Source organism: Magnolia sinica, chromosome 12 (assembly GCF_029962835.1).
Source record: "Magnolia sinica isolate HGM2019 chromosome 12, MsV1, whole genome shotgun sequence".
NCBI lineage: Eukaryota > Viridiplantae > Streptophyta > Magnoliopsida > Magnoliales > Magnoliaceae > Magnolia > Magnolia sinica.
This window is the reverse complement of record NC_080584.1, coordinates 18,490,297-18,517,146: the sequence shown is the minus strand read 5'-3', so window position 1 is coordinate 18,517,146 and position 26,850 is coordinate 18,490,297. Positions and strand designations below refer to the sequence as shown.

Below are 26,850 nucleotides of genomic sequence, written 5' to 3'. Positions count from 1 at the left end.
AACTGGATCAATCAATTGTCCAGATTGGGCCCCCTTTGATTGCGGGGCCAGATATTAACGGCCCCCTACACATGATGATGTGGTTTTCTAGACAAGTTAGTTAAGATTTAGAATATTTTTTAAGTTGGTTTTCCCATTTTTGGCTCTTTATCTTTTGTATTTTTTGACCTGTAAGCGGAATGGTAGAACGAGATTCATGTACGTTTCTACACTTTTGCTCTTTACCTTATGAATTTCGTTAATTGCAGTATGTATGGTTGTTTTTCTTTGAAGTTTAGCTGGTATGGTTTCTCTAATCTCACTTCTATCTGTTATAGCCTGATCTGTTACCTTAAACGCAATGATCTAATAGTTAATATTGCACACTCCATTCATATGGGAGAAGCCAATGACCTACATGCGAACAACTGTATTTGTTGTATATGCAATGGTGTCTGACGGGACTTCCTTATTATAGTCATGTGATGTCTTAATTGAAGGAATATTTCCATTACATGTTGTTCCATTTTTCAGGAAATAGTGTTGAGCACCCCGTTCTTATTCATTACAGGGACGTTTAGGAGGTACGGTTCTACACTTCTATTCATATCGGAAAACTGACATTTGCAATTTTCACTGCATATTATATCATTTTAATTAAACTCTCTGCCTCCTATTCAGCTGGTTTTTCAGAATTCTGTCGTATAATCTTATTTATTTTAACCATCGAACCAGATTCTAGACATGGGTCAGGATTTTCAATTGGAATCCATCTCTTCAGAATTTGTCAAAAAATAATGGGTTGGGAAATGTGAGCTTCTTAACATGTAATCATATGTGAACTTATCCCACCATATAAATTATTCAACCTTTTCTCGAAGAGTAGATGGAACGACTTCAAATGTTCTAAATACATTCCGATGCAAGATTGCTTGACTTATAACTACCCATTATTCCCCATAACATGGGAGAAATTCTACCCATTATTGTCAATCTGAGTACACGAACCCGATGGTGTTGGTTATCAGTTGGCGATGGAGAGTGAAGAATCGGGAGAAGATACAGATAGTGTCATGGTTGCAAGGGCGATGATGGCTTGTGTGGCGGCTGTCGGAGAATATTGTCGTGAATACATGTTCAAACAGCCCTCTCGTCATGGAGAGGATGAGCGCGCTAGGTTCATCAACTCTATCATTAGGGCCAGTGACTGGGATTGTGTCACACAACTTAGGATGAATTGAGCGACGTTCTTCGATCTATGTACCCAGCTACGCGAGAAGGTCGTGTTGCGTGATACTCGGCGTGTGAGTCTTGAAGAACAGTTAGTAATGTTCCTATATACATTGGGGCACAATGTTCGGAATCGCGTAATTGGTCATAGATTCATTCGATCGGGTGAAACTGTGAGTCGCCACTTTCATAGTGTATTAGATGCAATTGTGTCGCTGTACCCAATTTTCGTAAAACAGGCTGGACCAGCGACTCCATCTGAGATTCAGACAAACACAAATTGGGCTGCTTACTTTCAGGTATTAATTATGGCGGGTCATATTTTCATATACGTATTTTATACTACCCTTCATTCACACCTTTATCCAATGTATCTAGGATTGCGTTGGGGCAATTGATGGTACACACATTCCTGCTCATGTGCCTGCCGGTGACCATGCGAGCTTCCGCAATCGGAAGGGGGTCCTCTCCCAAAACGTACTGGCGGCGTGTTCATTTGATATGAACTTCATTTACATATTGGCCGGTTGGGAGGGTTCTGCTTCGGATGCGAGGGTCTTACACAACGCTCTGAGTCGATCAGATGATCCCTTGCTTGTCCCACATGGTATTTGGTTATCTTTTAAGAGATTGCCAGTCTATTTCATCACGTTGACTTATGTTATTATAAACTCAATGGGACTTTGATTTAAATGTGTAGGAAAATATTACATTGTCGATGCCGGTTATCCACATTCACCCGGTTTTATGGCTCCATATCGGGGCGTTCGATATCACTTACAGGAGTATCGAATCGGGAGAGCACCTGCCAACATGAAGGAACTGTTTAATTATCGGCATGCACAGTTGCGCAATGCAATTGAGCATTGTTTTGGTTTATGAAAGGCAGATTTCCCATCTTGAAGACCGCCATGCGGTATGAATTCCACACACAGATCCAAATTATGATAGCCTATTGTGTCTTATACAATTTCATACGTACTAGACCAAAATCTCAAGAAGAGATGGACTATGCTGGAGTATCTGCCACTAATGGGGAGAGTAACCCAACGCCTTACGAGGTTTCAACGAACGATGAGCGAAAATGGTTATTGTGCGCATCTCAGCGTGAAAAAGATGATTGGAATTGCGTGCCCAATGCTATAGCAACCAGATTATGGACAGATGCGCAGCAAAATAGTAGGACTAGATAATTTATCGCTATTTTTTACAAATTCCATGACTTGTTGTTATTTACTTTCTAAATCATGTTACATACCTATCAATGGAATTGCAATCTTTCAGTCTCTAAGATGGTAGAGTCATCATATGGAGATAGCAGATGATGTTTTTAATAATCGATCTTTTAAAATAGGGATCATATTCTTATGATTATGGCTGACTTTATACAAATCATCATATCTACTTACTATGCAGGTGGTATGGCAAATAGGATGTTTAGTGATCCATTGACACCAACACATTCACCGGCCAAGACACCAGTGGTGCCCACACGATCCTCCCCACGCACGAGGACGGCGAAATCCCTGGCCGAGCCTGCGTCCCGAGCATCGAAAATAAAGTGGACTCCTGATATGGATCAGATAATGATCGACATATTTTTGGAACAAGTGGCATTGGGACGCAAAGGCGATAATGGTTTCAAACGTGAGGCGTACCAAAGTGCCGCCGACACCATTACAAAGCATACCAATGTAGTCCTCAAGTGGCAGAATGTCTCTAACCGACTAAGGTATTACAAGAGGGAGTACACTGCAGTGAAGGATATGCTATCGGCGAGCGGGTTCGGATGGGACAACGAGCGGATGGTGGTGACGGCTCCTGATGAAGTCTGGGAGGAATATATCAAGGTATAATTTTTTCAAAATAAAGTGAAAATATTTGCAATTAGTATACACTTCTTACTATACTTACTACTCATTAATGTACGGCTGTAGTCTCACCCTCGTGCGGAGAAACTCCGCGGTAAACGGATTGAGAGAATGGATGATCTTGCAACTATCGTCGGTTCCGACCAGGCATCGGGACGTTTTGTCCAAGGCAGTAGGACTATAGCCGCATCAGCATCATCATCTCGTCTTCAACAAGAACTCAATGATGCATGGAGAGAGCTGGATGATGACCTCGATGATACAATTGACTTGTCAGATGATTTTGTCACAGACTCTGTAAGGACCATCCCATTTTCGCCAGACAGTCCTTCGATTGGACAATATGGCTCACGTAGCACTCCCACTCACATGTCTAATTCCAATGCCACTCAAAGTGGGAGTGCAAACAGGAAACGATTGCGCCCTGCTCGTCCTTGTGAAGTACTCGGGGCCTCTCTACAGACCGTTGCCGACTCAATGCTTAAATTTGGCCTCGGCAAGTCAGTGAATCGCACTTCTAAAGTACTTGATATACTAGAAGAGGTCCAGGGCCTGACCAACTCAGAGTTCTTTGAGGTTGGTCAGCTCTTGAGTAAGGACAAGGATCTGGCATCGTTTTTTGTGAGTCTGCGACCTGAGCGTCGCATTGACTGGTTGAAGAAAACACTTCATGACCACTTTGGTGATCGAGGTGTCGGATCCATCTGAGGATTCGCATTTCTGGGTTTGTTGTTTTGGCTGTTAGTTGTTGGTCTGTAATAACTTTGAATTACATGATTTTCTTGGATGATTTGATAACTTGCTTTAATTTTTGGGACTGACACATGGTAGTATATACGAATATGACAATTATGCTATGGCCATGACTTTAATGTAATCAATTATACTTTTATGGTTTCACATGCATCCATTGGTTAGTTTATTTACTTAAGACACTCGAAGACCATACAATCCGCTTGCTTGGAAGGGTACGTATATACGAGTGGTTTTTGTTTTCATTTAGTAAATTTTTTTTCGTACTTTCCGATGCTATTCGATAGGAGAATATTGCATGTCCACTTAGTTTGGAGATTTTTATTCCAACACACGTATCTCATGCCAATTACCTCCATCTCATTGCAGATGGGAAAGGACAAATATTACGTCGTCTTGGTGGGGCGTAGGCCTGGCATATACATATCTTGGGACGACGCTCGGGTGGAGGTGGAGGGGTATAGTGGAGCGAGACACCGCGCATTCAGGAACTGGAAAGAGGCAATGGCATATTGGGACGAGCACTTCAGCAAGGCATGTGCACCGTCAAGACCTTGCACGGCATCTCATGCGGTTCAGGTCGCTGCATTTTCTAATGATCTCTACATCTGCCATTCTTCGTCACACTCCAGCCGACAGACGATGCCGACGTCACAGGAGTCAACTGCCATGGTTTCTAGGGCCGTGTCGACTGATGATCTTCCCCCATCACCCCGATCAGATGGAGAGATATTTTGTGCTCTTCTAGTCGGCGTCGTAGTCCTGTTTTTTGCCTTCCTTGTGATTTTTAAATTCTAGCCCTATTTGGATGACTGTCACTCTTATTGTGTTGCTTGATTCTTTTTCTCTCTTTTTGCTATGGTTCTCAGGTTTTCATACATCGTTATACTAGGTTGTATATTTTCTGGGATCTATCTCTATCATACCACTGCCACATGATGTGGTCTATGCTTCTTACGTGGACATGATTTCTGCTGATAGTAATGTTGATTGAATTCACTTTTTTTTGCCAATTTCATGAGACATACTTCGGTGGGCCCCACACGATTTTATGACCTTTGAAAATACTAGTGTGGTCCACACGTAGTTCGTTATATATTGATATCTGTTATATATCTCCATCTGGGCCTGTATGGCAGGTATGAACAGATTTGATCTGGAAGTGGTAAAATAAAAGGCTGGGACGCTATATGTTGAGGTGTTGTGGTTCACCTGAGATATATGTTGCTGATTTTTGGGACAACGGTGTAAGATGTCATGTCAAAGTGGATGAAGGGCATGGATGAAAAAATGAGCTTGATCCAAAACTATTATCGGTTGAAATTGTATTTTAACGGTCGACGCTCTCTCAAAACTGTTTCCTGTAATCTGGTCCATTTAAAATTGGGATATAGGAATATTTGACTTCAGACAATCTTAAAATGATCTGGTAAATTAGATGGACAGCATGGATGAGACATGTACATCATGGTGGGTCCCACGGAGCAGCGACCACAAGCCAAAGGCTGCTGTTAGGGGATGTACCGAATCCATTTTCCCAGTACAAGCAGGTGTTTTTGGCGGGAGATGGTTATAACCGTCCTTTGCATCTGACTACAAACCTGTGTTTGTTGAAGTGCTTGGATGGCTTCCAATCCCACGCCTGTCCAAACACGCACTCACTCAACCCAATCCCATCCAGGCCGCCTGTCCAAACAAGCCATAACTGGGACGCTGGATACAGCAATCCGGTGGGATTGCATGTAATCCACTGACAATGCATTGGACGGCGTGCAATCCACCTTAATACAACCTAATCCCATCCAGCGTGCCCGTCCAAACATACCCTCAATGTTAGCAAGTTGTGTAGGTCCCAACATGATGTGTGGGCTATATCCACACCGTCCACCCATTTTTTGAGATCATTTTAGAGCATGGGCCAAAAAATCAAGTAGATTTAAAGCCCAAGTAGACCCCACCATAGAAATCAATGGGGATTGAATACTTACTGTTGAAAACTTCTTTGGGGCTACATAAGTTTTGGAACTGCCTCATTTTTAGGCCCTTGCCATAAAATGAGGTTACAAAAGAAATGAGCGGTTTAGACATAACACGTGTGTTATTCTCAATAGTTTCAAATGATGGTAGGTATATCCATTCAATGTACCAATGTATTACAAACAAAGCATGGAATTAAGCTTCTCCCATGGTATCAGGGAACAATCCCTGCCATGGGTAATAATTATGTTTTTTGAATCCCATCCCACCTAATCCTTTTTAATGCAACTGGCCAAACAGGCCCTTCAAGTTTATATGCTACTGAATTCGGTTTTAAGCTCATTAGCAATGGAGTGAAGTTAAAACACCGAAAAGATAACCAGATACAATACTTTCTTATGCTTCAACAGTCCTCACTAAATTCTCATTGTTTCCTCTCCTGTGGCCTACTTGAGTGTTAGATACACTGAGTGGGGCCCAATGCAATGTATGTGAGAAATCCATTCCCTCCATCCACTTTGCTAAGGGCGTGTTTGGATTACCAAATACGGATGCGGATCTTTGGCAGGAAGTTCCTGCGCAAGCATGCTAGATGGGGCCCACTGCAATGTATGTGAGAAATCCATTCCATCCATCCATTTTGCAAGCTTATTTTAGAACATTCAATCAAAAATGGGGTGGATAAAACACTCAAGTGGGTCATGAGAGAGGGAACATTGGGGAAAGAAATTCCTACCATTGAAACCTTCCTGGGCTCCACCTTAATGCTTATATGCTATCCAAACCCTTTACAAGGTCATTCCCAATGGGGTGAAGTGAAAACACCAAAAGTATAGCCTGAAACAAAACTTTTATGGCCATAAGAATGCTTCAACGGTGCTCACTGAATGCCCACTATTTCCTCTTGTATGGCCCATGTGAGTGTTGGATGCACCACATTTTTTGTCGCACATCCTAAAATGATCTTGTAAAATGGATGGATAGGGTGGATTTCTCAGAAACATATTGGTAGGCCCCATCTAGCATGCTTGCGCAAGAACTTCGACTTTTCATGAGAAATCCGCGTTGTACCAATTACCATGAGGCGCGGATTGGATACTAGCCAAATCGCTACTGAAGTGACGTCACCAAGCTATGTGGACCCCACCATGATGCATGTGTTGTATTCATGCCGTCCAATCATTTTTAGAGATCGTTTTATGGCATTACAAAGAGAATGATATAGATCTAAATTTCAAGTAGACCCACCACAGAAAACCGTGGGAGCCATCGTTGAAACATTTATAGGGCCCACAGTGATATATTTTTGAGATCCATCCTATTCATAAGTTAACATAGAGATAAATGAAGTGAAAACAAAAATATCAACTTCATCGGAAACTACTATGGCTCCTAAGAAGTTTTGAACGGTGGATGTCACTATCCCCACTATTTTCTATGGTGGGGTCCACTTGAACGTTATATCTATCTCATTCTCTTCGTAATGCCATAAAACAATCTCTAAAAATGGTTGGACGGTATGGATACAACACATACATCATGGTGGGGTCCACATAGCTTGATGACGTCACTTCAGTAGCGATTTGGCTACTGACCTTGTCAGTATCCAATTCGTGCCCAATTACGATGGTACTATGTAGTAAAAATGGTCATTATTACTTTTTAACCATGCTTGAATAAAATGCAAATCTCAATGAATTTTACTCATCCATTTACAGGCTAGTCACATCAATGTTGATCAATGACTCTCATCTAAATCCAATACAAATTACCATTGTATTTCTCTGGTAAGAGAATTAACTATTAAATGGGTCTAGTGCATTCATGTACACTTAATTAGAAATGCTTCATCAAGCTATTTTTTTTAAATTAGTGGTGTTTTTTATCTTAATCTCACGGACCATTTTCTATGGAGAATGAGAGAGTTCCATTCTGGTTTACCCTCTCCACCTCATTGCCGATGACCATACACTGGCAACTACCTTCCTCACACCTACCTTCTTCTTCTTAATTACATTTCTACCACTTCGGCCCCCGGATAAAGAAGACTAAAGGAGAGATCCCACCAAAGCAGCAGTAGCCATAATGAGCTCTTTATCTACTTCACGTCCAACCATATCCAAACATGAATATAAAGTTGCTTATGCACACCGACATGCACCGAAAAAAAAAAGGTAGCGTTCGACATCCAAACATAGTTATGACATATACAGTCTACATCCAAACATACCTACACAGCTGCCACTTGTATTCATAGGTTGGTTACAATATATCCAAGCATTGTTAAAAGATAGCTATGTCCACCCGTATCATATGTATACGATATGATATAAGATATAAGGATATATATTAATATACGACCATATTTGGTAAACTTAACAGGCCATAACATTAAATCGTGGTAAGTGGATTGGCTGGTGTACCACATGCCGCCAACTTAAGTGGTGTGTACGGGCGTGCAAAGAAGAGCGCATGATGTCCTAGAGCTGCCCAACCTATGAACGGTGGAAAAGAGATCAAAGTTACATGGGCCCACAATGATGTATATCCATGTTGCCCATTCATTTGGAGAGATTATTTTAGAGCATCAAGTTAAAAATGAGTTATATCCAATGCTCAAGTGGACCACACCACAAACAGTAGTGGACAATGATTCCATCATTAAAGCATTCGTAGGGCCCACATAATGTTTATTTTTCATTCAATATGTTAATAAGGTCACGTAAGCATAGACAGAGAGAAAACAAATATCGAATTGATTGACTACTTCTATAATGGAAGTGGATTAGCTGGTTTATCACTAGAGGTGGGCATTGAGCCGAGTCGAGTCGAGGTGGGCCAAGCTTGGCTCGGCTTGTCCATGATGTTCTCGAGTTCGAGCTCGAGCTCGGCCTCAAGCTCAACATTAAAGCTTGGCTTATTTGCCAAAGCTGTTGAGTCGAGTTCGAGTCGAGCTAGTGGTTCGAGTCAAGTCGAGTTTACCTCAAGTCGAGCTCAAGCTTTTTGGATGAGAGAGTAATGGATTCTGTTCTTGATCCTCCTCCATTGATGAAAAATTCAAAAATCTTAAAAGAATCAAAGCAAAACCTGATGAGAAAACCAAACAAAGTTTCGAATCGGATGAGGAAACCTGTAAGAACCGATCTGTTCTTGATCTTCTTCCACTAGCAGAAATCCAAGTATTAGAAAAGAAACAGAGCAGAATACAGATCAGAAATCTAAGTAAAGAGCTCTAGCCAATTAGATCATTGGATTTCCTTGAAGCTTTAAGAAATCTGAGAAGAACCCATCTTAGATTTCTTGGGTTTCTTGCCCAAGAAGTAGATCTCAAGAGATTGAAATGAAAACTGGTGGTGGTGACGGTCCTGGTGGGCGCGCGGCTGGCAATGGGTAGAGAAAGAGAAGAAAGGAAAAGGGAAAGGGGGTGCGTGCGGTCGTGTAGAGACTCTAGGGTTTGTTTGTTTGTTTTTTTTTTTTTTAAAGTTAAAAGTTAAAACTTATATTAATATAATATATATATATACATTATATATAATATATATATATATATATATATATATAATATTTAATATATTTATTAATCGAGCCGAGTCGAGCTCGAGTTCGAGCTTCAAGTCGAGTCAAGTTCGAGTTCGAGTCGATTTGAAATGCCCCCTGGTCAGACTTGGCTTGAACTCAACTCGAGCTTCAAATAATTAGCTTGGCTTAGCTCAAATCGGCCATTCAAGCTGAGTTAATCCGAGCTAAGTTGAGCGAGTTTTTCGAACTAGCTCGACTCGTGAACAACCCTATTTATCATACAGCACAACACCAATCTGGTACGTGTCGTGTGAAGACGAACGCTGACACTCCTCTAGCTCAAGTTATGTGAACGGTTGAGATCGAAGTTATATGGCTCCCAAAATGATGTATTTATTATATCCACACCTTTCATACATTTGGCGAGATCATTTTAGATCATGAGTCCAAAAATGAGTCATATCAAAATTTCAAGTGAACTACGCCACAAATAGCAGTGGGCAATGATTCTTACCATTAAAACATTAGTAGGGTTCACCAAAGTGTTTATTTTCCATCTAATCTGTTCATAAGGTGACACAAGCCTGGATGTAGAGGAAAATCCAAAATTTCTGTGACCCCAAAAGGGTTTCAATGCTATATGTTCAACCCTCTACTGGTTTTTATAATGTGCTCCACTTGATCCTTGGATCTATCTTATTTTTCTTCCAAAGCCTTAAGACTAGTTCTCCAAATGAATGGACGGTTTAGATATAATACATACCTCATAATGGGACCCACGGAACTTACTGACCTCAACACACGGGCTAGATCGATGGTGCGTGGTACACCAGCCAATCCGCTTCCTTCTGTAACCCCCGTGAAGGTTTCGATGGTATAATGTCCGTCACCATCCTACCAACTCTTTATTTCGGATCAGCTTTTAGTACTGAGCAATTTGGACCGTGGAATAAGCATGTATCACACGTGGCCAATCCGCTTCCTTCTGTAACCTCCGTGAAGGTTTCGATGGTATTATGTCCGTCACCATCCTACCAACTCTTTATTTCGGATCAGCTTTTTTGTACTGAGCAATTTGGACCGTGGAATAAGCATATATCACACGTGGATTGCGTCTTATCCCTGCTCGTCTCCATATGGGAACGGGCAGTAGCTTTGAGTGGCCACCATGATGTATGGGTCTTCTCCACGCCGTTCATCTATTTTTTGGTACCATTTTAGGTTTTAATGCCCAAAATGAGACATACTAGAGGCTCAAGTGGACCACACTATAGGAAGTAGCGGTGATAATGATTTTCACCGTTGAAACTTTTCTAAGGCCCACCATAATGTTCATTTTCCATTCAAGACGTGCAGGAAGAGAGAACAAAAATATCAGCTCCATCACAAACTTCTATGGCCCTGGGAAGCTTTCAACTCTGAGAGTTTAATGCTGTAGTCAACTTCAGCATTGTATCCATCTTATTTTTGAGCTTATACCCTAAAATAATAGGAAAAAATAGATAAATCGTTTGGATGAGACACATACATAATGGTGGCCGCTCAAAAGTCTTAATAGTCTCTAGCTAAGAATGGGCATGAGCTTTGAGTGGCCATCTTGGTGTATGGGTCTTATCCACACCGTTCATCTATTTTTAATTTTTATTTTTGGTACCATTTTAGACTTTAAGCCAAAAAATGAAACATATCCAAGGCTCAAGTGGACCACACCATAGGAAGTAACGGTAATAATGATTTTCACTGAAGAAACTTTTCTAGGGCCTACTCTTATGTTCATTTTCCATTCAAGCTACTCGTAATGTTACAAGCCGGAATGAATGGAAAACAAAAACATCAGCCCTATCCAAAACTTCAGCAGCTCTTGGGAAGCTTTCAAGTATAAGAGTTCCCCAATGTGGGATTAACTTCGAACTTGGATGTATCTCATTTATGAGCTTATATCCTAAAATAATAGGAAAAAATAGATAAACAGTGTGGATAAGACACATACATAATGGTGGCCACTCAAAAGTCCCACCTGCCTCTAGCTAGGAATGGGAAGGAGCTTTAAGTGGCCACCATAATGTATGGGTCTTATCCACATCATCCATTCATTTTTTTCATACCATTTTAAATTTTTAAGCCAAAAAATGAAGCATTTCAAAGGCCCAAGTGGGCTACACCATAGATAGCAGCAGTGATAATAATTCTCACCATTGAAACTTTTCTACATCCCATTGTGATATTTATTATCCATCCAATCTATTCATAAAATTACATAGACAGGGATTAAGAGAGAACAAAATTATCGGCTCCATTCAATACTTTTGCAGCCCCAAGGAGCTTTCAATGTTGAGAGTTTAATCCCCACTATGTAGTTTACTTGAGATTTAGATCTGCCTCATTTTTTTTCTTATACCCTAAAATAATATTTTTTTAAAAATAATAATAAATAAAATAATAATAATAGATAGACAGCAGATAAGACCCATACATCAGGTAGCCACTCAAAACTCCCGTCGGTTCCAAGCTGGAGACGGCCAGGTCCCACTCATGCAGTCTGCAGAAGCGGATTGCACGTGCGATATATCCACATTCTCCCTCCATATTTCAACATCATTTAAGGCACGAGCCATAAAAAGGGAGTGGATTAGGTGAGACCCGGCCTCACTGAAGATAGAGCGGCCATTTGCGTGGGGCCTTCTTGATTTATGTATTCTATATCCAAGCCGTCCATTTGTTTTTTCAAGTCATTTTAGGATAATATTCAAAAAATGAAGTAGATCCAATTATCAGGTGGACCATACCATAGGAACTAATGGTGATTGAAAGTCATGCCATTAAAAACTTCTCATAGCGGACCATAATGTTTTCATAATGTTTATTTTCCATCCAATCTGTTGATAAGGTCTCGAGAGTATGGATGAATGATAATAATTATTTAAAAAAAAAAAAAAAAACATCCATTTAAAACTTTTGTGGCCCATTAGTGATTAATCACCACTAATTTTTACAGTATGGTCCACCTGATAATTGAATTTACTTCATTTTTGGGATATTGCATGAAATGATGCCTAAATAAGAATTCTTGAACGGGAGAACAACTAAAGCCTCTTACACTTACTGGGTTAAATAATTTTCATTAATGAAGCATGTAAATCCATTTGAAGATAAAAAAAGATGCATGTCCAATGAATTAGTTTTTACCATCTGCTTCAATTAACGGATCATTTGTATTAAAATGATCGGTAAAAATGGATGAACGGCATGGATACAGATCAATACATAAACCAAGGTGGGCCCCACAATAAGGACTGCACTGTAGTAAACACACTACCGAGGTCAGTGGTGTGTGGCACACCATGCAATCCGCCTCCGTGTTACTGCTTTGTTAGGTGTTGACATTGAATTATGGCAGCAATCACTCTCCCACCCAGCCGCAACATTGTAAGAAGAGGCATATCTCATTTCAGCTTCTGAGTTTGGACTTCTCTCGAAGACAGTCTGCTTTCCAAGGTTGAGTAAGTGATATTGTTGTAGTACAGTTATTTTTATTTCTACGGGGATGCTTCAGTGCTCCCATTGAATTATAAGTTATATTGCTCTTTGTTGCATCTATTCATTTGGACCCTCGAATCTAATCTGTCCATTAAACCCAGAACATATTTCATGGTCTACCACCCAAAAATCATAGTAATCAGATGATCTAATCCATCCAAGCCATGGGTTGGACGGTTATGATTACTTGACATAAGTCGTTCTTTAAAATCATAGGCAATATAGTATGGTCCCCAACAGATAGATGGATGAAATTGTGTATTGGACTTATTTTTGTGGAAAATCATAGGCAACTAGGAGCACTGTAACTTACAATGATGTGGGATTACTCTAAGTTACAGTGCTCCTAATTGGATCAGTTAAGTTAGACAGTCTAATCAATTGATCTGAACCGTCAATTAAGTTCAGAACAGAGTTTTAACTTTAAAGGCTGCCATGCAAAAATCGTGCTGGTGATGGTCGGATGATACAATTCATCCTTGACTCAGGCCTTATTTTCTATAGCCATCCTTTTTCCCAGCCATGGATGGAATGGCTAGGATTGCCTCTTTAGAATCACAAGCAATCCATGTTGGTCTCTAACAAATGGATGGATGTGAAACTGTTGATTTGACCTATTTCAGTGTAAATGATTTTGTCCATCCATAATAAAAGACACTGATCGAATGGTTAATGTTTGTCTGATTGTTTTGCTGCTTGTATGGTTGCCCACGGAATGTGCACTGGACTTAGTGAACAGTTTAGATCAATGGATCGGATGATCCAAGTGTGCTAATGCAACTAAATGCAAACAGGAGCATGATGACGTGCAGCACTTTGATATCATGGGAGCATTTCTCTACAATTTCCATTTCGATAGATCTTCTTTTCAATTTAGCTAGCATGGATCTTCAACGTATAGATGCTTGATTAAAGTTAGGTATGTCAACTAAAATTAGGGATGTCAACTAAATAGCAAAATAAATGGATTGTTTATGCATTAATAATGCAAATTAAACCATAAATGTGTACTTTGGTGGGAAAAGCATGTGTGATGCCATGCTGGCACCAAAGGAATGTTTGATCCCCCGTACTTTATACTCTCTTTGGAAAACCTATCAATGGAATTAGAAACTTTTGTCTATATCGGTAAGGAGATAGGTTAGAAAAGCTCACCCATCACACTTCTCTCCATAGTCCCTATATCATGTATTTCTACATCCATTTGAATAACCATGTATAGGAACCATGGTATAAGCATTTTGCACCAAACCTATCTACATTGATCATAACTGTAGTGGGGCCAACATGATCGCTCAATTTGAATAATCAATGGTTAGATCAAAAATGATGATCATGTGTAGCCCACTTAATAGAAGCCTTACATTCCTCCACTTAGGTTACATTAATTTATCAAAGAAAAGTTCTAATGGAATCTAGCTAGATTTTTAAAATATTATTGTTAGATAATATGAACAGCAATTTTCACATTCGGTCCATTAAAACAATTGATATTGGATCGTGATAGTCAACATAACATTTAATCTTTTCGAAGTGAGACAAATTACGGTCGCAAATACTAATAACTTTAACGACATGGATCAATAATATAGTTTGTGGTACGAAGATTACATGTCTAAAAATTCATATATGCCCATCTTCAAGTGGTCCAGCTGTACACATCTTCAATGAGACATAAATCAAAGTCCTACTTACTCAAAACCAAATGTGCATATTGACAGAAAAGTACAATGTAACTGAATAATAGAATTATCAATATATGTAAAAGAGATCTTCAAATATCTATACAAGATTGAATCAAAATTGAAGTTGCCACTAATCAAATACGTCATTAGGATCTACAACGTCCATAAACGTCACATTTTCCTTAAAGAGCATGATAAGAAGTCATTAGTGAGTGAATTTGCTATTATCTACTTTGTGCCGATGAGTTCGATGGACACTCGATGATTTTAAACACTCTCATCCACAATTTTGTATGCCAAACTTTTTTACGACCCTATCGATATAGGCACTCTATGATAGGCCAAGCAGTCGTCCTAACATATCTCAATGCCTATGACAAAGAAGGCGTCACCAAGATCTTTAATTTTTTATGGCATATTTTACTATTTTAAGGCCAATTTCATTTTTTTTTTAATGGCCAATTTTGAGATTCACATCTGGTGGAGTTGGAGGAATTGGAGGTTGGCCTCCGAGTGGATCAACATTTTTGTAATTTTGTGGTGCAGCCGACAACACAGGAGGTTGCCCCTCAGGTTGCTTAATACCTGTATAATATGGTGTAGCACTCGAAGTATAGAAAATTGCCCTCCAAGCGGGTTAGTGTTGACATAATACCAACCTCAATTGATTTGAGAAATGAAAATTTGATTTAAGTGGTCAAGCCTTAGTTAAGGCTTAGCTATTCTTCTTCTTAAGCCTAGATTCAATGGATGAATTGTATGTCTGGCTGATTGTTAGGAAGTGACATTCTTTCCATAGGAATTTTAGAAATTCAATCAACTTGTCAATGTACTCAACTTGTATTTTCATTTAATTTAAAATTTGTTATAAGAGAGCATGTATGATGTATGTCTTTTAAGAGGCTTGTTAGAGGAGGATCTAGACTCATGAATTGCAGGTATTGGGGAATGATTGTTTTCTTGAGCATATCCTTCTACACATGCCTTCTTTGATCTTCTAACTTTTTCTTGAGTTGATTAGATCTTCTGACCATATTGTTGAATTGTTGAACTTGTAGTTGCACATGCATCCCATTGACGTATAACAAAATAGTGTTGTTGTTCTATCCGGAAGTGTGGTCACATGTGTAATAAATGTATTGAATTCAGTTAAATGTGTGCGATTATAATAGTGTTGGGTGTGCTAGAGTCATATTCAAGTTGAATTGATTAAACACTTTGAACCCATGCATAGAGATGGATAAAAAAAGACTGGATTTGTGAAGATCAGCCACCTATCTAGCCACCAATTGTAATGAAATTAGGCAATTTATGAAGGGAGGGTTCGTTCTTCAGAAGGATTCTTTTTCTTACCTTTCAATCGAAATGACTTCAATATTTGTGTGAATGCAATTATTGTCCTATAATAAAATAATGGAGAAACATGATAAAAAGTTGAAAGATTTTATTAATAATTTTTGCAATATTGACACTTACAATCGACTTGATGGATGGCGATCAGTTCATCACCTAGCATAGACCAAGCTTCGTAGTAGAACGATCATGATGTGTGGGATGGTCATCTATTTGTTACTTGATGGAAATTTGGAGATGCTGGTGCATGGTCATCCACAATTGTTTGGAAAATTTAAAATGGCCCTACTGCATAGTGGATATTCCATCACTGTTTGAACGCATCTTTATATAGTTTTTAAGATTTGTGCGAAGAACAACAATGGTACACATTAGAATCATTAATAAAAGTGATGTTGGTTTGTGGCTCATCAACAATGAGACCAACCAAACAGATACCAACATCATCAAATCACGCAATCATGTGGATCCCATCATAGATCTTAGATTGGCCCACAAGAACAATCCACCTTCCTCTTTATAAATCAAGGAATCAAGGGATTTTAACACTTCCCCCACAAGTGTTGGGTGGAATTCCACATGGCAACATAATGGGCAAGGGTAGAGGGACACTCACTTATACAATGAACGATGGTCTCTCATGGGAGAATATATTGTGGAGACATATTTGCTTCTCCCAAAATTTGAACAAATGACCTTCTTCTACGATGTCATGTCAAATAACTAGTTGCCCTAAAAGCTCGAATGTACTCTAAAAGCTTGAGCCGTTAGAGGATGGTGTTGTTGTATATGAAGAGGGCTTTAACACTCTTAGATTTCTATGCAAGCTAGAAGTGGGATAAGAGGAAGGACTTGGGGATGTAAAAAACATACTTGTATTAGATATTCTTTACTTGTTGTATTACAATGAAGACCCCTACATGTATAAATAGGCCCTTAGGTCCCTTCTACACATTTCTTTACATTTAGTGAAATCTTACCTACTCCAAACTACCCATGTCATTTTCCATGCGAATTTGAACTATGAAGCTTCTAAGTGGCTCTCTTGAAGCTTCTACTCTTACACTATTAGTTTATCATACTATAACAATTTTACAAATTTTATGTTTATTTCTCAACAAGTGTTTCAATGTATATGGAGAGACTTTAACATATACAGAAATTGTCACTTACACATATGTTTCTCGAATTTTTATTGCAGGGATGGATTCAGTCGGGCCTGCTTTAGATATTTTGAAATGTTTGTCAGAACCATTAGCTCGTAAAATTGGCTACATGAAAAACCTCAAGGAGAATTTTGAAAAGCTCAGTGAGGAAGCTCAGAAGCTGCTTGATCGAAGGGAAGATATAATCCGGGAGATGCAAGATGCACGAAAGAGGCCCACAAGTGAATGCAAAGGTTGGCTCAGTGCAGTGGAGGGGATTGAGAATCAGTGGAAGGGAATTAAAGAAGAATACAGAAAAGATGAGAAATGTCTCGGAGGATGGTGTCCTCATGTTTCCTCGCGCATGGATCTAGGTGAGCGTGTGTTGAAATTGATGAACCGAGCTACTGGGCTTATGCAGAACTCGGAGTTTAAAGGAGGTATGTTGATTGATGAGCCACAGACGATAATAGAGATGCCTGCATCAAGAATACAAGCCGAGACATCATCTCATCGCACCATGCAGGAGATATTGAGATGCATAAGAGATGTGAGAATAAAAGTAGTTGGGATTTGGGGTATGGGTGGGATTGGAAAAACAAATGTAATGAAACTTCTTAATAACCACCAAGAAATAGCAGAAACATTTGAAATTGTCATTTGGATAGAAGTCTCAAAAGAGTGGACTTACAAATCTCTGCAAAATGAACTTGCTCAAAGATTATTTGTGACGAGGGATGATTCCAAGCTCGATAACACTGTCACACAGGAATTATTTCAGAAATTAAAGGTCAAGAAATTCTTGTTGCTTTTAGATGATGTCTGGGATTGTATAGAAATGGAACAGGTTGGTGTCCCTATTTGTGATGAAGCAAGCAGTAGTAAGGTTGTATTGTCAACTCGGCACCTAAATGTCTGTCGCAAGATGGGAACAGACAAGGAGATCAAGGTAGAGGTTTTGTCTGAGGACGAAGCATGGGCATTGTTCCGCGAGAAAGCTGGGGAAGTTGTTGATTCTAAAAAAATCGGACCTTTAGCCAAAGCTGTGGTCCAAGAGTGTTGTGGTTTGCCAGTTGCAATTGTTGAAGTAGGAAAGGCCTTGAGGAAAGTGACTGATTTTCATGTGTGGAGTATTGTGTTGCGGCAGATGAGATCCTCCGAGGCATTTGAAATAGAAGACATGGATAAAAAAGTATTCCAGCCCTCGAAAGATAGTTTTGATAGACTGAAGAATGATAATACAAGGAATTGCTTTCTGTACTGTGCATTGTATCCCAAACACCATGAGATCCATAAATCCGAACTGATAGAGTACTGGAGATCTGAGGGTCTAATTGATGGTTGGGCCACTCTTGTGGAGGCCCAAGATAAAGGACACATGATACTGAAGGATCTCATGGACGCATCTTTGCTAGAGAAATGCCAGAGAGATGAATATGTCAAGATGCATGGTGTGATCAGGGATCTAGCAATAAGAATCACATCTGCAAAGGAAGAAGGTTGTATATCCTTAGTGAGAGCTGGTGTGGAATTATTTGAAGCCCCCAAAGCAGAACAATGGGAATATGCAAGAAGGATCTCATTGATGAAAACCGACCTAGAAAGTCTGCCAAATACGCCAAATTGTCTCATGCTCACGACACTACTGCTTCAAGGAAATAATATTTTGAGACAAATTCCATTGTCATTCTTCGAAAACATGCAAGCCCTTCGAGTTTTGGACCTATCTGATACTAAAATAGAGTCATTACCACCGTCCATTTGCAGCTTGGTTAACCTCCGAGGACTCTATCTAAATAACTGTGCATGTTTAAGGGCTGTCCCTCCCCAAGTAGAAGCTCTCACTAACCTTGAGGTGCTTCATATAAATGGCTCACATCAGGTTTATGTTTTGCCTGTTGAGATTGGGAAATTGGATTCTCTTAGGTGTTTGCAACTGTGCATATGTACACCACGGGAGGATACAACGGAGGGGAAGCAGAAGATGGACATAATTCCTAAGGGGATTTTGCCAAGGCTGTCTCAGTTGGAGCAAGTGATCATCTTCCTTGATGTTTACATTCATGAATATTGGGACGAATGCACGCGAATTGTGAGTGAGGAGATGTGCTTCTTGAACAAGTTGGCTTGTGTTGATCTGTGCTTCACAAAAGCTGAGCATTTAGATCACTTCGTCCAAGAAAGTTCGTCATGGAAACAAAAGCGATTGACATCATTCAGGTTTTCTGTTGGTCATTATTCTGGACAAGTTGAATGCAGAAGGACATTTGATTGGGAAGAATCTAATCTGGAATTTTTGAGATTGGAAGGATGGAATGGAATTTTGATATGGAAAGGTGCCGATAGCATCCCGCATGTGATCAAGGTGATATTGAATCACACTGATGCCTTTTTGCTAGAGGGTCATGTTGCTATTCAAAAACTGTCTGAATTTGGTGTGGGGAATCTGAATGTGTTAAAAGAATTTGCTGTGGTAGAATGCGAAGGAATCGAGACCATTATAGATGGAGATGGAGTAGAGGACAGTGATATGTTACCAAACTTAGAGATACTATATCTTCATAATCTTTCCAATTTAAGGTGCATTTGTAAGGGTCTTATGACACTTGGAAGAAGGTGCTTCACTAGCCTTACACACTTAGAGTTGGCAAAGTGTAACAAGTTGACGAAGATTTTCTCATGGAGCCTCATCCAACAGCTCTCCAAGTTAGAATGCCTTTCTGTTAAAGATTGTTCCACAGTAAAAGAAATTATTGTCAGCAAAGAAGAGGGGAACCTAAATGTGTCAGAAAACAGAGTTGTGGAAGATTGCAAAGGAATCAGGACCGTTGTAGATGGAGACGGGGAAGAGGACAGCATTGTGTTGCCAAACTTGGAGAAACTACATCTTAAGGATCTTTGCAATTTAGAGAGCATTTGGAATATGCCTTTGCCACTTGGAAGAAGATGCCTCACCAGCCTTACACGCTTAGAATTGGTAAATTTTCCGAAGTTGATGACAATTTTCTCATGGAGCGTCATCCAATGTCTCTCCAACTTAGAAAACCTTTCTATTCGTGATTGTTTAATGAAAGAAGTAATTATTAATGAAGAAGAGGGAGAAGAGACATGCTTCGATGAATGTGTTCAAATACTCCCTAAATTGAAAGAATTGGATGTTGCTTGGAATTTAGATTTGGTTCGCATTTGTAGTAAAGTTCTTTCACGAGCGAGTTGGCCATCGTTGGAGAACATTCGGATTCATAAATGCCCGAAACTAAGGACTCTTCCTCATGGCATTGCCAATGCACCTAATCTATTAAAGATCAGATGTGAAATAAATTGGTGGGAAGCATTGGAATGGATTGATGATGCCATCAAAGAACGACTCCAACACAAGCTCATAGTTCCATACTAAGGGAAAAGCACATCCAGAGATCAACGAGGTATGTTATTGTCTTTTATTTTGATTTTTGTAATATGAATTTATGTGGGGTTTTAATCACATGTGTCCAAATGCATTGTAGGCTCCAAGGCATTAGAACTTTCAGCCATTGATTTGAAAAGGATCTGGGGATACAAGTACTTCAGCGAAATCCGCAACTGGCTGAAAATTGATTATAGCAGGTAGTGTATATACTCTGTTAGTATTCACCCTCTAAAAGGGCTTGTCATTTTCATTTCCCTCTTTCTTCTCTCTTCCCCTCTAGTCCAACTCTCAAACAATACATCTCTCTCTCTCTCTCTCTCTCTCTCTCTCTCTCTCTCTCTCTCTCTCTCTCTCTCCCATGCACCCTCTCTATCTGCATTTCTCTCCAAAGAAAACATTGCTTTCTTATCCATGCACACTTTCTATCTACTTTTGTAGAAGAGGACGATGAGTTTTAGGTAATTGTTAATTTTTTCATTGAGGAAAAGGTGTTTTTTCTTTTATGAAAAGTCTGTATTTTGCGTGTTTTTCTTTTATGAAAAGTCTTTATTTTGAGTGTTTTGATATTGGCAAGTAAAATGGCAGAACTGGTGGGGCCCCATGATTGTAGTATTATATAACTTCATCAAAATGGATTCACCTCACACTTTGCTTCTTGTAACCAAATAGAAGGCCATTTGCATTTACCTGCTTTCAGCCCTACGTTTTTTGTACATCAAACTTCTCTTTTCTTATTCTTCTAGACATATGTGAAATCATTAATTTTTCCTTTTCTATTTTGGCACTAGAATTTGGAAGCTGAAAAATAATTACTTCAACAGACACGTTTGGCTACATTGTCTTGTCATCTATGCAAGCTAATATTGTATTTGATGGACATTAATTTTGCTTTGACAATCTTCATGGGATCTCCACTTCGATGTGTTCTCTTTTTTTAAGATTCTTGGGCCATCCTTTATTTCCAAAAGTCTTCTGTTAGGACAATTTTGTTATGATCAGTTCTCAATTATTTCGTAAGATTTATTCATGCATTATAAATCTGGCTCATTTTTAAGTCTAGTTTGATTTTTAGTAAATAGGTCATTCATGGTTTGTCAATTACAGCCATTGTAGCATATTGTTTCCAAATCCTTGCAAAAATGTTCAAAATCTATTTCTTTCACCTACTTTGTCTTCATTAAAATTAATCTTAATTTATTATTTCACTTTCCATTTTATTTATAAACTTCTATTTGGATTGTAACTCTTCATAATTTACATGTGAACTAAATGTGCACTGAATATCAGCATGTGAAACTATAAATGTGTACTAAAATTTCCATGGAATGTAGCATTGGGTTGTTAACTAAATGCCGATTGTGTCTTAGTGCATTTAATAGCAGTGAAATAAAATAAACGTGAATTAGATATGAAATGCAAATCCTTATCATCTTAGTCGTATATATTTTTTCTTTTGAAAGAACAATTTTCTTTTTCTTTTCGTCGGCATTCCATCTTCATACACAATGAGCTTCTATTCAAGTCTCTCCCTCTATCTTATCTTCAAATTTTGAATATTCATTATCTAGTTATATTTTTTCATCTTTCATGTAGTTTATTTAAATTTTTAAATATTTCAACATTTTGTCTAAAGTCCTAGTTTATTTGAGAGGTTCTCCCAAATGAACATGTTCAATCAAAGCATTTGGTTTAAGGTTAAGAGTGTAGTTAGCTAGTTTAGGTGTTGTTGATGAGAGGTTCTCACAAATGAACATGTTCCATTGCAGCTGTTGCTACACTATCCCTACAATCCCTATCTTTTGATATGATGTACTCTAGGAATGGGGTGTGATGTTGTTGTCGATGTCCATTTACTTGTTTGTTTATTATTAATGGGTTCATTGTTGAATTATTGGACTAAACCTTGCTTTTACGAATTTTTAAGTCTCATCCTTTCGTGATTGGTAAGGTTTGGAAAGATTGAAGATGCATTGGCGCTAGCTTGGGAAGATGGAAAATCCATTGGGACTAGCTTCGTAAATGGCAGAGCATCAAGAGTTCGCTTGTTACCTCTTTTGTTTATTGTAGCCTGTGGCTATGGTATTTGTATGTATCGTGTTTCTTTCTTTCTCCGTAGTTCTGTATGTCATTCAGATATTGTTGAGTTGTGATAGATAGTTATTCGTGCCTGGCTTTTTTGTTCGGGGATTCCTGGCACCAAGTGGTTGTATAAACTGTATCACAAATGAAGTATGTGAAGAGAAAATGACCACTGTAGACAAAACCTTTTACCCAGCGGTTTTTATGAAGGAATACAAACTTAAGTTACCAACTGACACTAGCACCTGCGGACAGCGACTTTGAGGACGAAACTACCCCTCCTTTTCACTGCGAAGACTCCAGCTGAGAGTTGTACGAACGGCTTAAAAGAGATCAAAGTTACAGGGCCCCACAGCACAGCCATGTATTTATTATATCCACAACGGTCGTCCATATTTTGAGATCATTTCGGCGCATTATCAAAAAAATAGAAAATCATATCCAAAGATCAACTGGGCCACACCGAAAATTGATTTTCATCGTTGAAACTTTTGTAGGGCCCACCGTAACATTTATTTTCCATCCAATCTATTCATAAGGTCATAAAGACCTGGATGAAAGGAAAACGAAATTTCATAATGATCTAAAACTTTTGTGGTCCCTAAAAGGGTTTCAACGGCAGAATGGTAAGGTATATGCACATCGATATGGATATAGCTACGGTTATAATCCGTAGCCATAGCAGTAGCCCAGCAATCAATCACGGATTAAGCAATTCCACCGCAAGTCGTTGTCCCTATCAACAATTAATCGCAGATCCTGTGATTCCACCACCGATCTATGGCTACGGATTATAACCATAGCTATAACCGTATACCAATGCACTTTTTTTTCTTTTTTTTTTCTTTTTTTTCTTTTTTTTTTTACATGGAGAATTTTATTCTACTTACATTTTTTTCTAACACATGTTTATATAAATATGTAAATATAAACATATAAAAAAAATTTCTCTTTTTTTCATTTCTTTCTTTATTCATATAACAAGAATATTTTCTAAACCAAAATTAGTTACTTGACGTACCATATATAATTTTAGGGCTGAAAGTTGGGTAGGCTCAACCTGACCAACCTGTGACCGACCCGACATTAGGTTGGGCTTGGTCAGGATGTATCGGGTTTGATCTTGGGGTTGGGCCATACAAACAACAACTCGATGAAACTTGGGTTGGGCTTGGGTTGAGGTCTCGAGAATTGTCAGGACATGCATGGAAACAATCGTGAAATGCATGGAAATGACCGTGAAATGAAGGAAAATGACCGTGAAATGCATGGAAATGACCATGAAATATATGGAAATGACTATGAAATGAAGGGAAATGACCATGAAATGCATGGAAATGACCGTGAAATGAAATGGAATCGCCGGGATTGACCGTGAAATGCATGGAAATGACCATGAAGTGAAGGGAAATGACTGTGAAATGAAACGGAATCGCCGGGTTTGACCGTGAAATGCATGGAAATGACCGTGAAATGATACGGAATCGCCGAGATTGCTCGTGAAATGCATGGAAATGACCATGAAGTGAAGCGAATTGACCGTGAAATGCATGGAAATGACCGTGAAGTGAAGGGAATTGACCGTGAAATGCATGGAAATGACCGTGAATCAAAACGGAATCGCCGGGATTGACCGTGAAATGCATGGGAATGACCGTGAAGTGAAGCAAATTGACCGTGAGCAAGGGAAGCTAGAAATTCAGCAAGGCAACCTAAAAATTGAGTGAGGCAACCTACGAATTGAGCAAGGAACGCTAGAAATTGAGTGAGGCAACCTACGAATTGAGCGAGGGAACATAGGATTTGAGCGAGGGAAGCTAGAAATTCAGCGAGGCAACCTAAAAATTGAGCGAGGCAACCTAGGAATTGAGCGAGGGAAGCTAGGAATTGAGAGAGGGATTGAGCGAGACAACCTAGGAAATGAGCGAAGGAACATAGGATTTGAGCGAGAGAAGCTAGAAATTCAGCGAGGCAACCTAAAAATTGAGCGAGGTAACCTACAAATTAAGCGAGGAAAGTTAGAAATTACGCGAGGCAACCTACGAATTGAGCGAGGGAACATAGGATTTGAGCGAGGGAAGCTAGAAATTCAGCGCAACAACCTAAAAATTAAGCGAGGCAACCTAGGAATTGAGTGAGGGAAGCTAGAAATTGAGCGAGGCAACCTCGAATTGAGCGAGGAAAGCTAGAAATTGTGCGAGGGAACCTAGGAAATGAGCGAGGGAACATACGATTTGAGCGAGGGAAGCTAGAAATTCAGCGAGGCAACCTACGGATTGAGCGAGGCAACCTACGAATTGAGCGATGGAAGTTAGGAATTGAGCGAGGGAAGCTAGAAATTGAGCGAGGGAACCTACGGATTGAGCGAGGCAACCTAAGAATTGAGCGAGGGAAGTTAGGAATTGAGCGAGGGAACCTACGGATTGAGCGAGGCAACCTACAAATTGAGTGAGGGAAGCTAGGAATTGTGCAGGGTAACCTAGAAATTGAGCGAGAGAATATAGGAATTGAGCGAGGGAACCTAGGAATTGAGCGAGGGAAGCTAGAAATTGAGCGAGGCAACGTACAAATTAAGCGAGGCAACCTAGGAAATGAGCAAGGGAACATAGGATTTGAGCGAGGGAGCTAGAAATTCAGCGAGGCAACCTAAAAATTGAGCGAGGTAACCTACGAATTGAGCGAGGGAAGCTAGGAATTGAGAGAGAGAACCTAGGAATTGACGAAGGAACCTATGAATTGAGAGAGGCAAGCTAGAAATTGAGTGAGGCAACATACGAATTGAGCAAGGGAAGCTAGGAATTGAGCGAGGCAGCCTAGGAATTGAGCGAGGGAACCTACAAATTAAGCGAGGCAACCTAGGAAATGAGCGAGGGAACATTGAATTTAAGCGAAGGAAGCTAGAAATTTAGTGAGGCAACCTAAAAATTGAGCGAGGCAACCTACGAATTGAGCGAGGGAAGCTAGGAATTGAGCGAGGGAACCTACAAATTAAGCGAGCTAACTTAGGAAATGAGCGAGGGAACATAGGAATTGAGCGAGGGAAGCTAGAAATTCAGCAAGGCAACCTAAAAATTGAGCGAGGGAAGCTAGGAATTGAGCGAGGGAAGCTAGAAATTGAGCGAGGGAACCTACGGATTCCGCGAGGCAACGTAAAAATTGAGCAAGACCATAGGAATTGAGCAAGGGTAAGTGTAAGGTGAGATAGGGAAACTTGAAATTAGGCAGGGCAAACTAGAAGTTGAACAAAATAAGCATGAAAGTTGAGCGACGAAAACATTTACACATTATGAAATTTAATTCATTATAAACTTTCCTGACACCATATATAATACAACATTCTACAAAATTATCCTTCTCATCTCATGCTTATGACAAGTATCATTTACAGGTTATAGACAAACAATCATATGTTATCGACTTCCTCCAATGTATAGTAAATTTTTGCATGTCTGTTCCCTCCAAGGTGCGACCACTGCACAGTATATCGATGAATTTTTACATGTCTGTTCCCTCTAAGGTGAATTAAGCAACATTTTATTTTAATTAAATGCTCATGATATATCACCTGAAAACTATCACGGAGCAAGCCAACATTTTCCATTCTCGTAGGGTGAGTTCCAAGTTTTTTATTAAGATAGTCTTTAAAAGAACCCAGACTGATGTTAATATACGAAGTGTAAGTGTGAAATCAAGCAAAGTGAACAGCGGAGAAATACATATACTTACAGCTTCACTTTCCAAAATTACATATATTTTGTTGTACCTCCAACCCTTTCAGCCTCAATATTGAATGAAGAGTGGAATTTGTGAGGGAACAAACGAAATAACACACTCTCATAGGACTAGTAATCTCTTTACAGCCCATATTTGTTTTAAGGAAGTTGCATGAGGATAAAAATCCATAATTGAATATAATCATGTAAAATAAAGAAAGAGTTCTTACCTGCAAAGGAAAGACCAACCATATACATTGTAGCGAACTGCACTTGATGTCATCACAACAGCTGCGACCCCTTACGACATTGTATTGTAGGCCAAACTACCCCAAAGATAGCTATAGAAATCCTCTATGGAGTCTACTAAGTACATATAATCCATGTTACACATATTTTTCGATTCAGTTCCCCTAACAAAACACTCTACACACATAAGTAGAGCAACCTTCACGACATACTCATACTTATTGGTGTCAACTAATTTATTAAACACATCTAATAAATGCTTCTTAAAAATTGGATATTCTCTAAAGTATTTGTCCATTAATGTACAACTCATGGGACGCTTTTTTGGTATTGTAAGCTCGCCAGTCTTAA

At 39.3% G+C, this 26,850-nt stretch overlaps 3 protein-coding genes across 3 annotated transcripts; all 3 read left to right on the top strand.

Annotated features, from left to right (window-relative positions):
* The first annotated feature begins 650 nt into the window (after nucleotides 1-650).
* Nucleotides 651-1,994, top strand: LOC131220387 (uncharacterized). Its single transcript, XM_058215322.1, has 2 exons — nucleotides 651-1,508; nucleotides 1,588-1,994. Exons 1-2 carry the CDS (start codon nucleotides 1,308-1,310, stop codon nucleotides 1,894-1,896), a joined length of 510 nt encoding a protein of 169 aa, XP_058071305.1. The 5' UTR covers nucleotides 651-1,307; the 3' UTR covers nucleotides 1,897-1,994.
* Nucleotides 1,995-2,606: 612 nt separating this feature from the next.
* Nucleotides 2,607-4,002, top strand: LOC131221048 (uncharacterized protein At2g29880-like). The gene is made up of 2 exons (XM_058216139.1): nucleotides 2,607-3,059; nucleotides 3,147-4,002. Exons 1-2 carry the CDS (start codon nucleotides 2,631-2,633, stop codon nucleotides 3,786-3,788), a joined length of 1,071 nt encoding a protein of 356 aa, XP_058072122.1. The 5' UTR covers nucleotides 2,607-2,630; the 3' UTR covers nucleotides 3,789-4,002.
* Nucleotides 4,003-12,745: 8,743 nt separating this feature from the next.
* LOC131221047 (disease resistance protein At4g27190-like) lies at nucleotides 12,746-22,658 on the top strand. The gene is made up of 4 exons (XM_058216138.1): nucleotides 12,746-12,829; nucleotides 17,106-20,474; nucleotides 20,556-20,655; nucleotides 22,407-22,658. The coding sequence occupies exon 2, from the start codon at nucleotides 17,108-17,110 to the stop codon at nucleotides 20,444-20,446; it is 3,339 nt and encodes a 1,112-aa protein (XP_058072121.1). The 5' UTR covers nucleotides 12,746-12,829; nucleotides 17,106-17,107; the 3' UTR covers nucleotides 20,447-20,474; nucleotides 20,556-20,655; nucleotides 22,407-22,658.
* Nucleotides 22,659-26,850: the final 4,192 nt, after the last annotated feature.

Excerpts from the sequence above, each read along its gene's own strand:
- LOC131221047 (XM_058216138.1), top strand. The coding sequence starts at position 17,108 with ATGGATTCAGTCGGGCCTGCTTTAGATATTTTGAAATGTTTGTCAGAA.
- LOC131220387 (XM_058215322.1), top strand. The coding sequence starts at position 1,308 with ATGTTCCTATATACATTGGGGCACAATGTTCGGAATCGCGTAATTGGT. Across the intron at positions 1,509-1,587 it reads ATTGGGCTGCTTACTTTCAG|GATTGCGTTGGGGCAATTGA; the intron begins GTATTAATTATG and ends CAATGTATCTAG.
- LOC131221048 (XM_058216139.1), top strand. The coding sequence starts at position 2,631 with ATGGCAAATAGGATGTTTAGTGATCCATTGACACCAACACATTCACCG. Across the intron at positions 3,060-3,146 it reads TCTGGGAGGAATATATCAAG|TCTCACCCTCGTGCGGAGAA; the intron begins GTATAATTTTTT and ends GTACGGCTGTAG.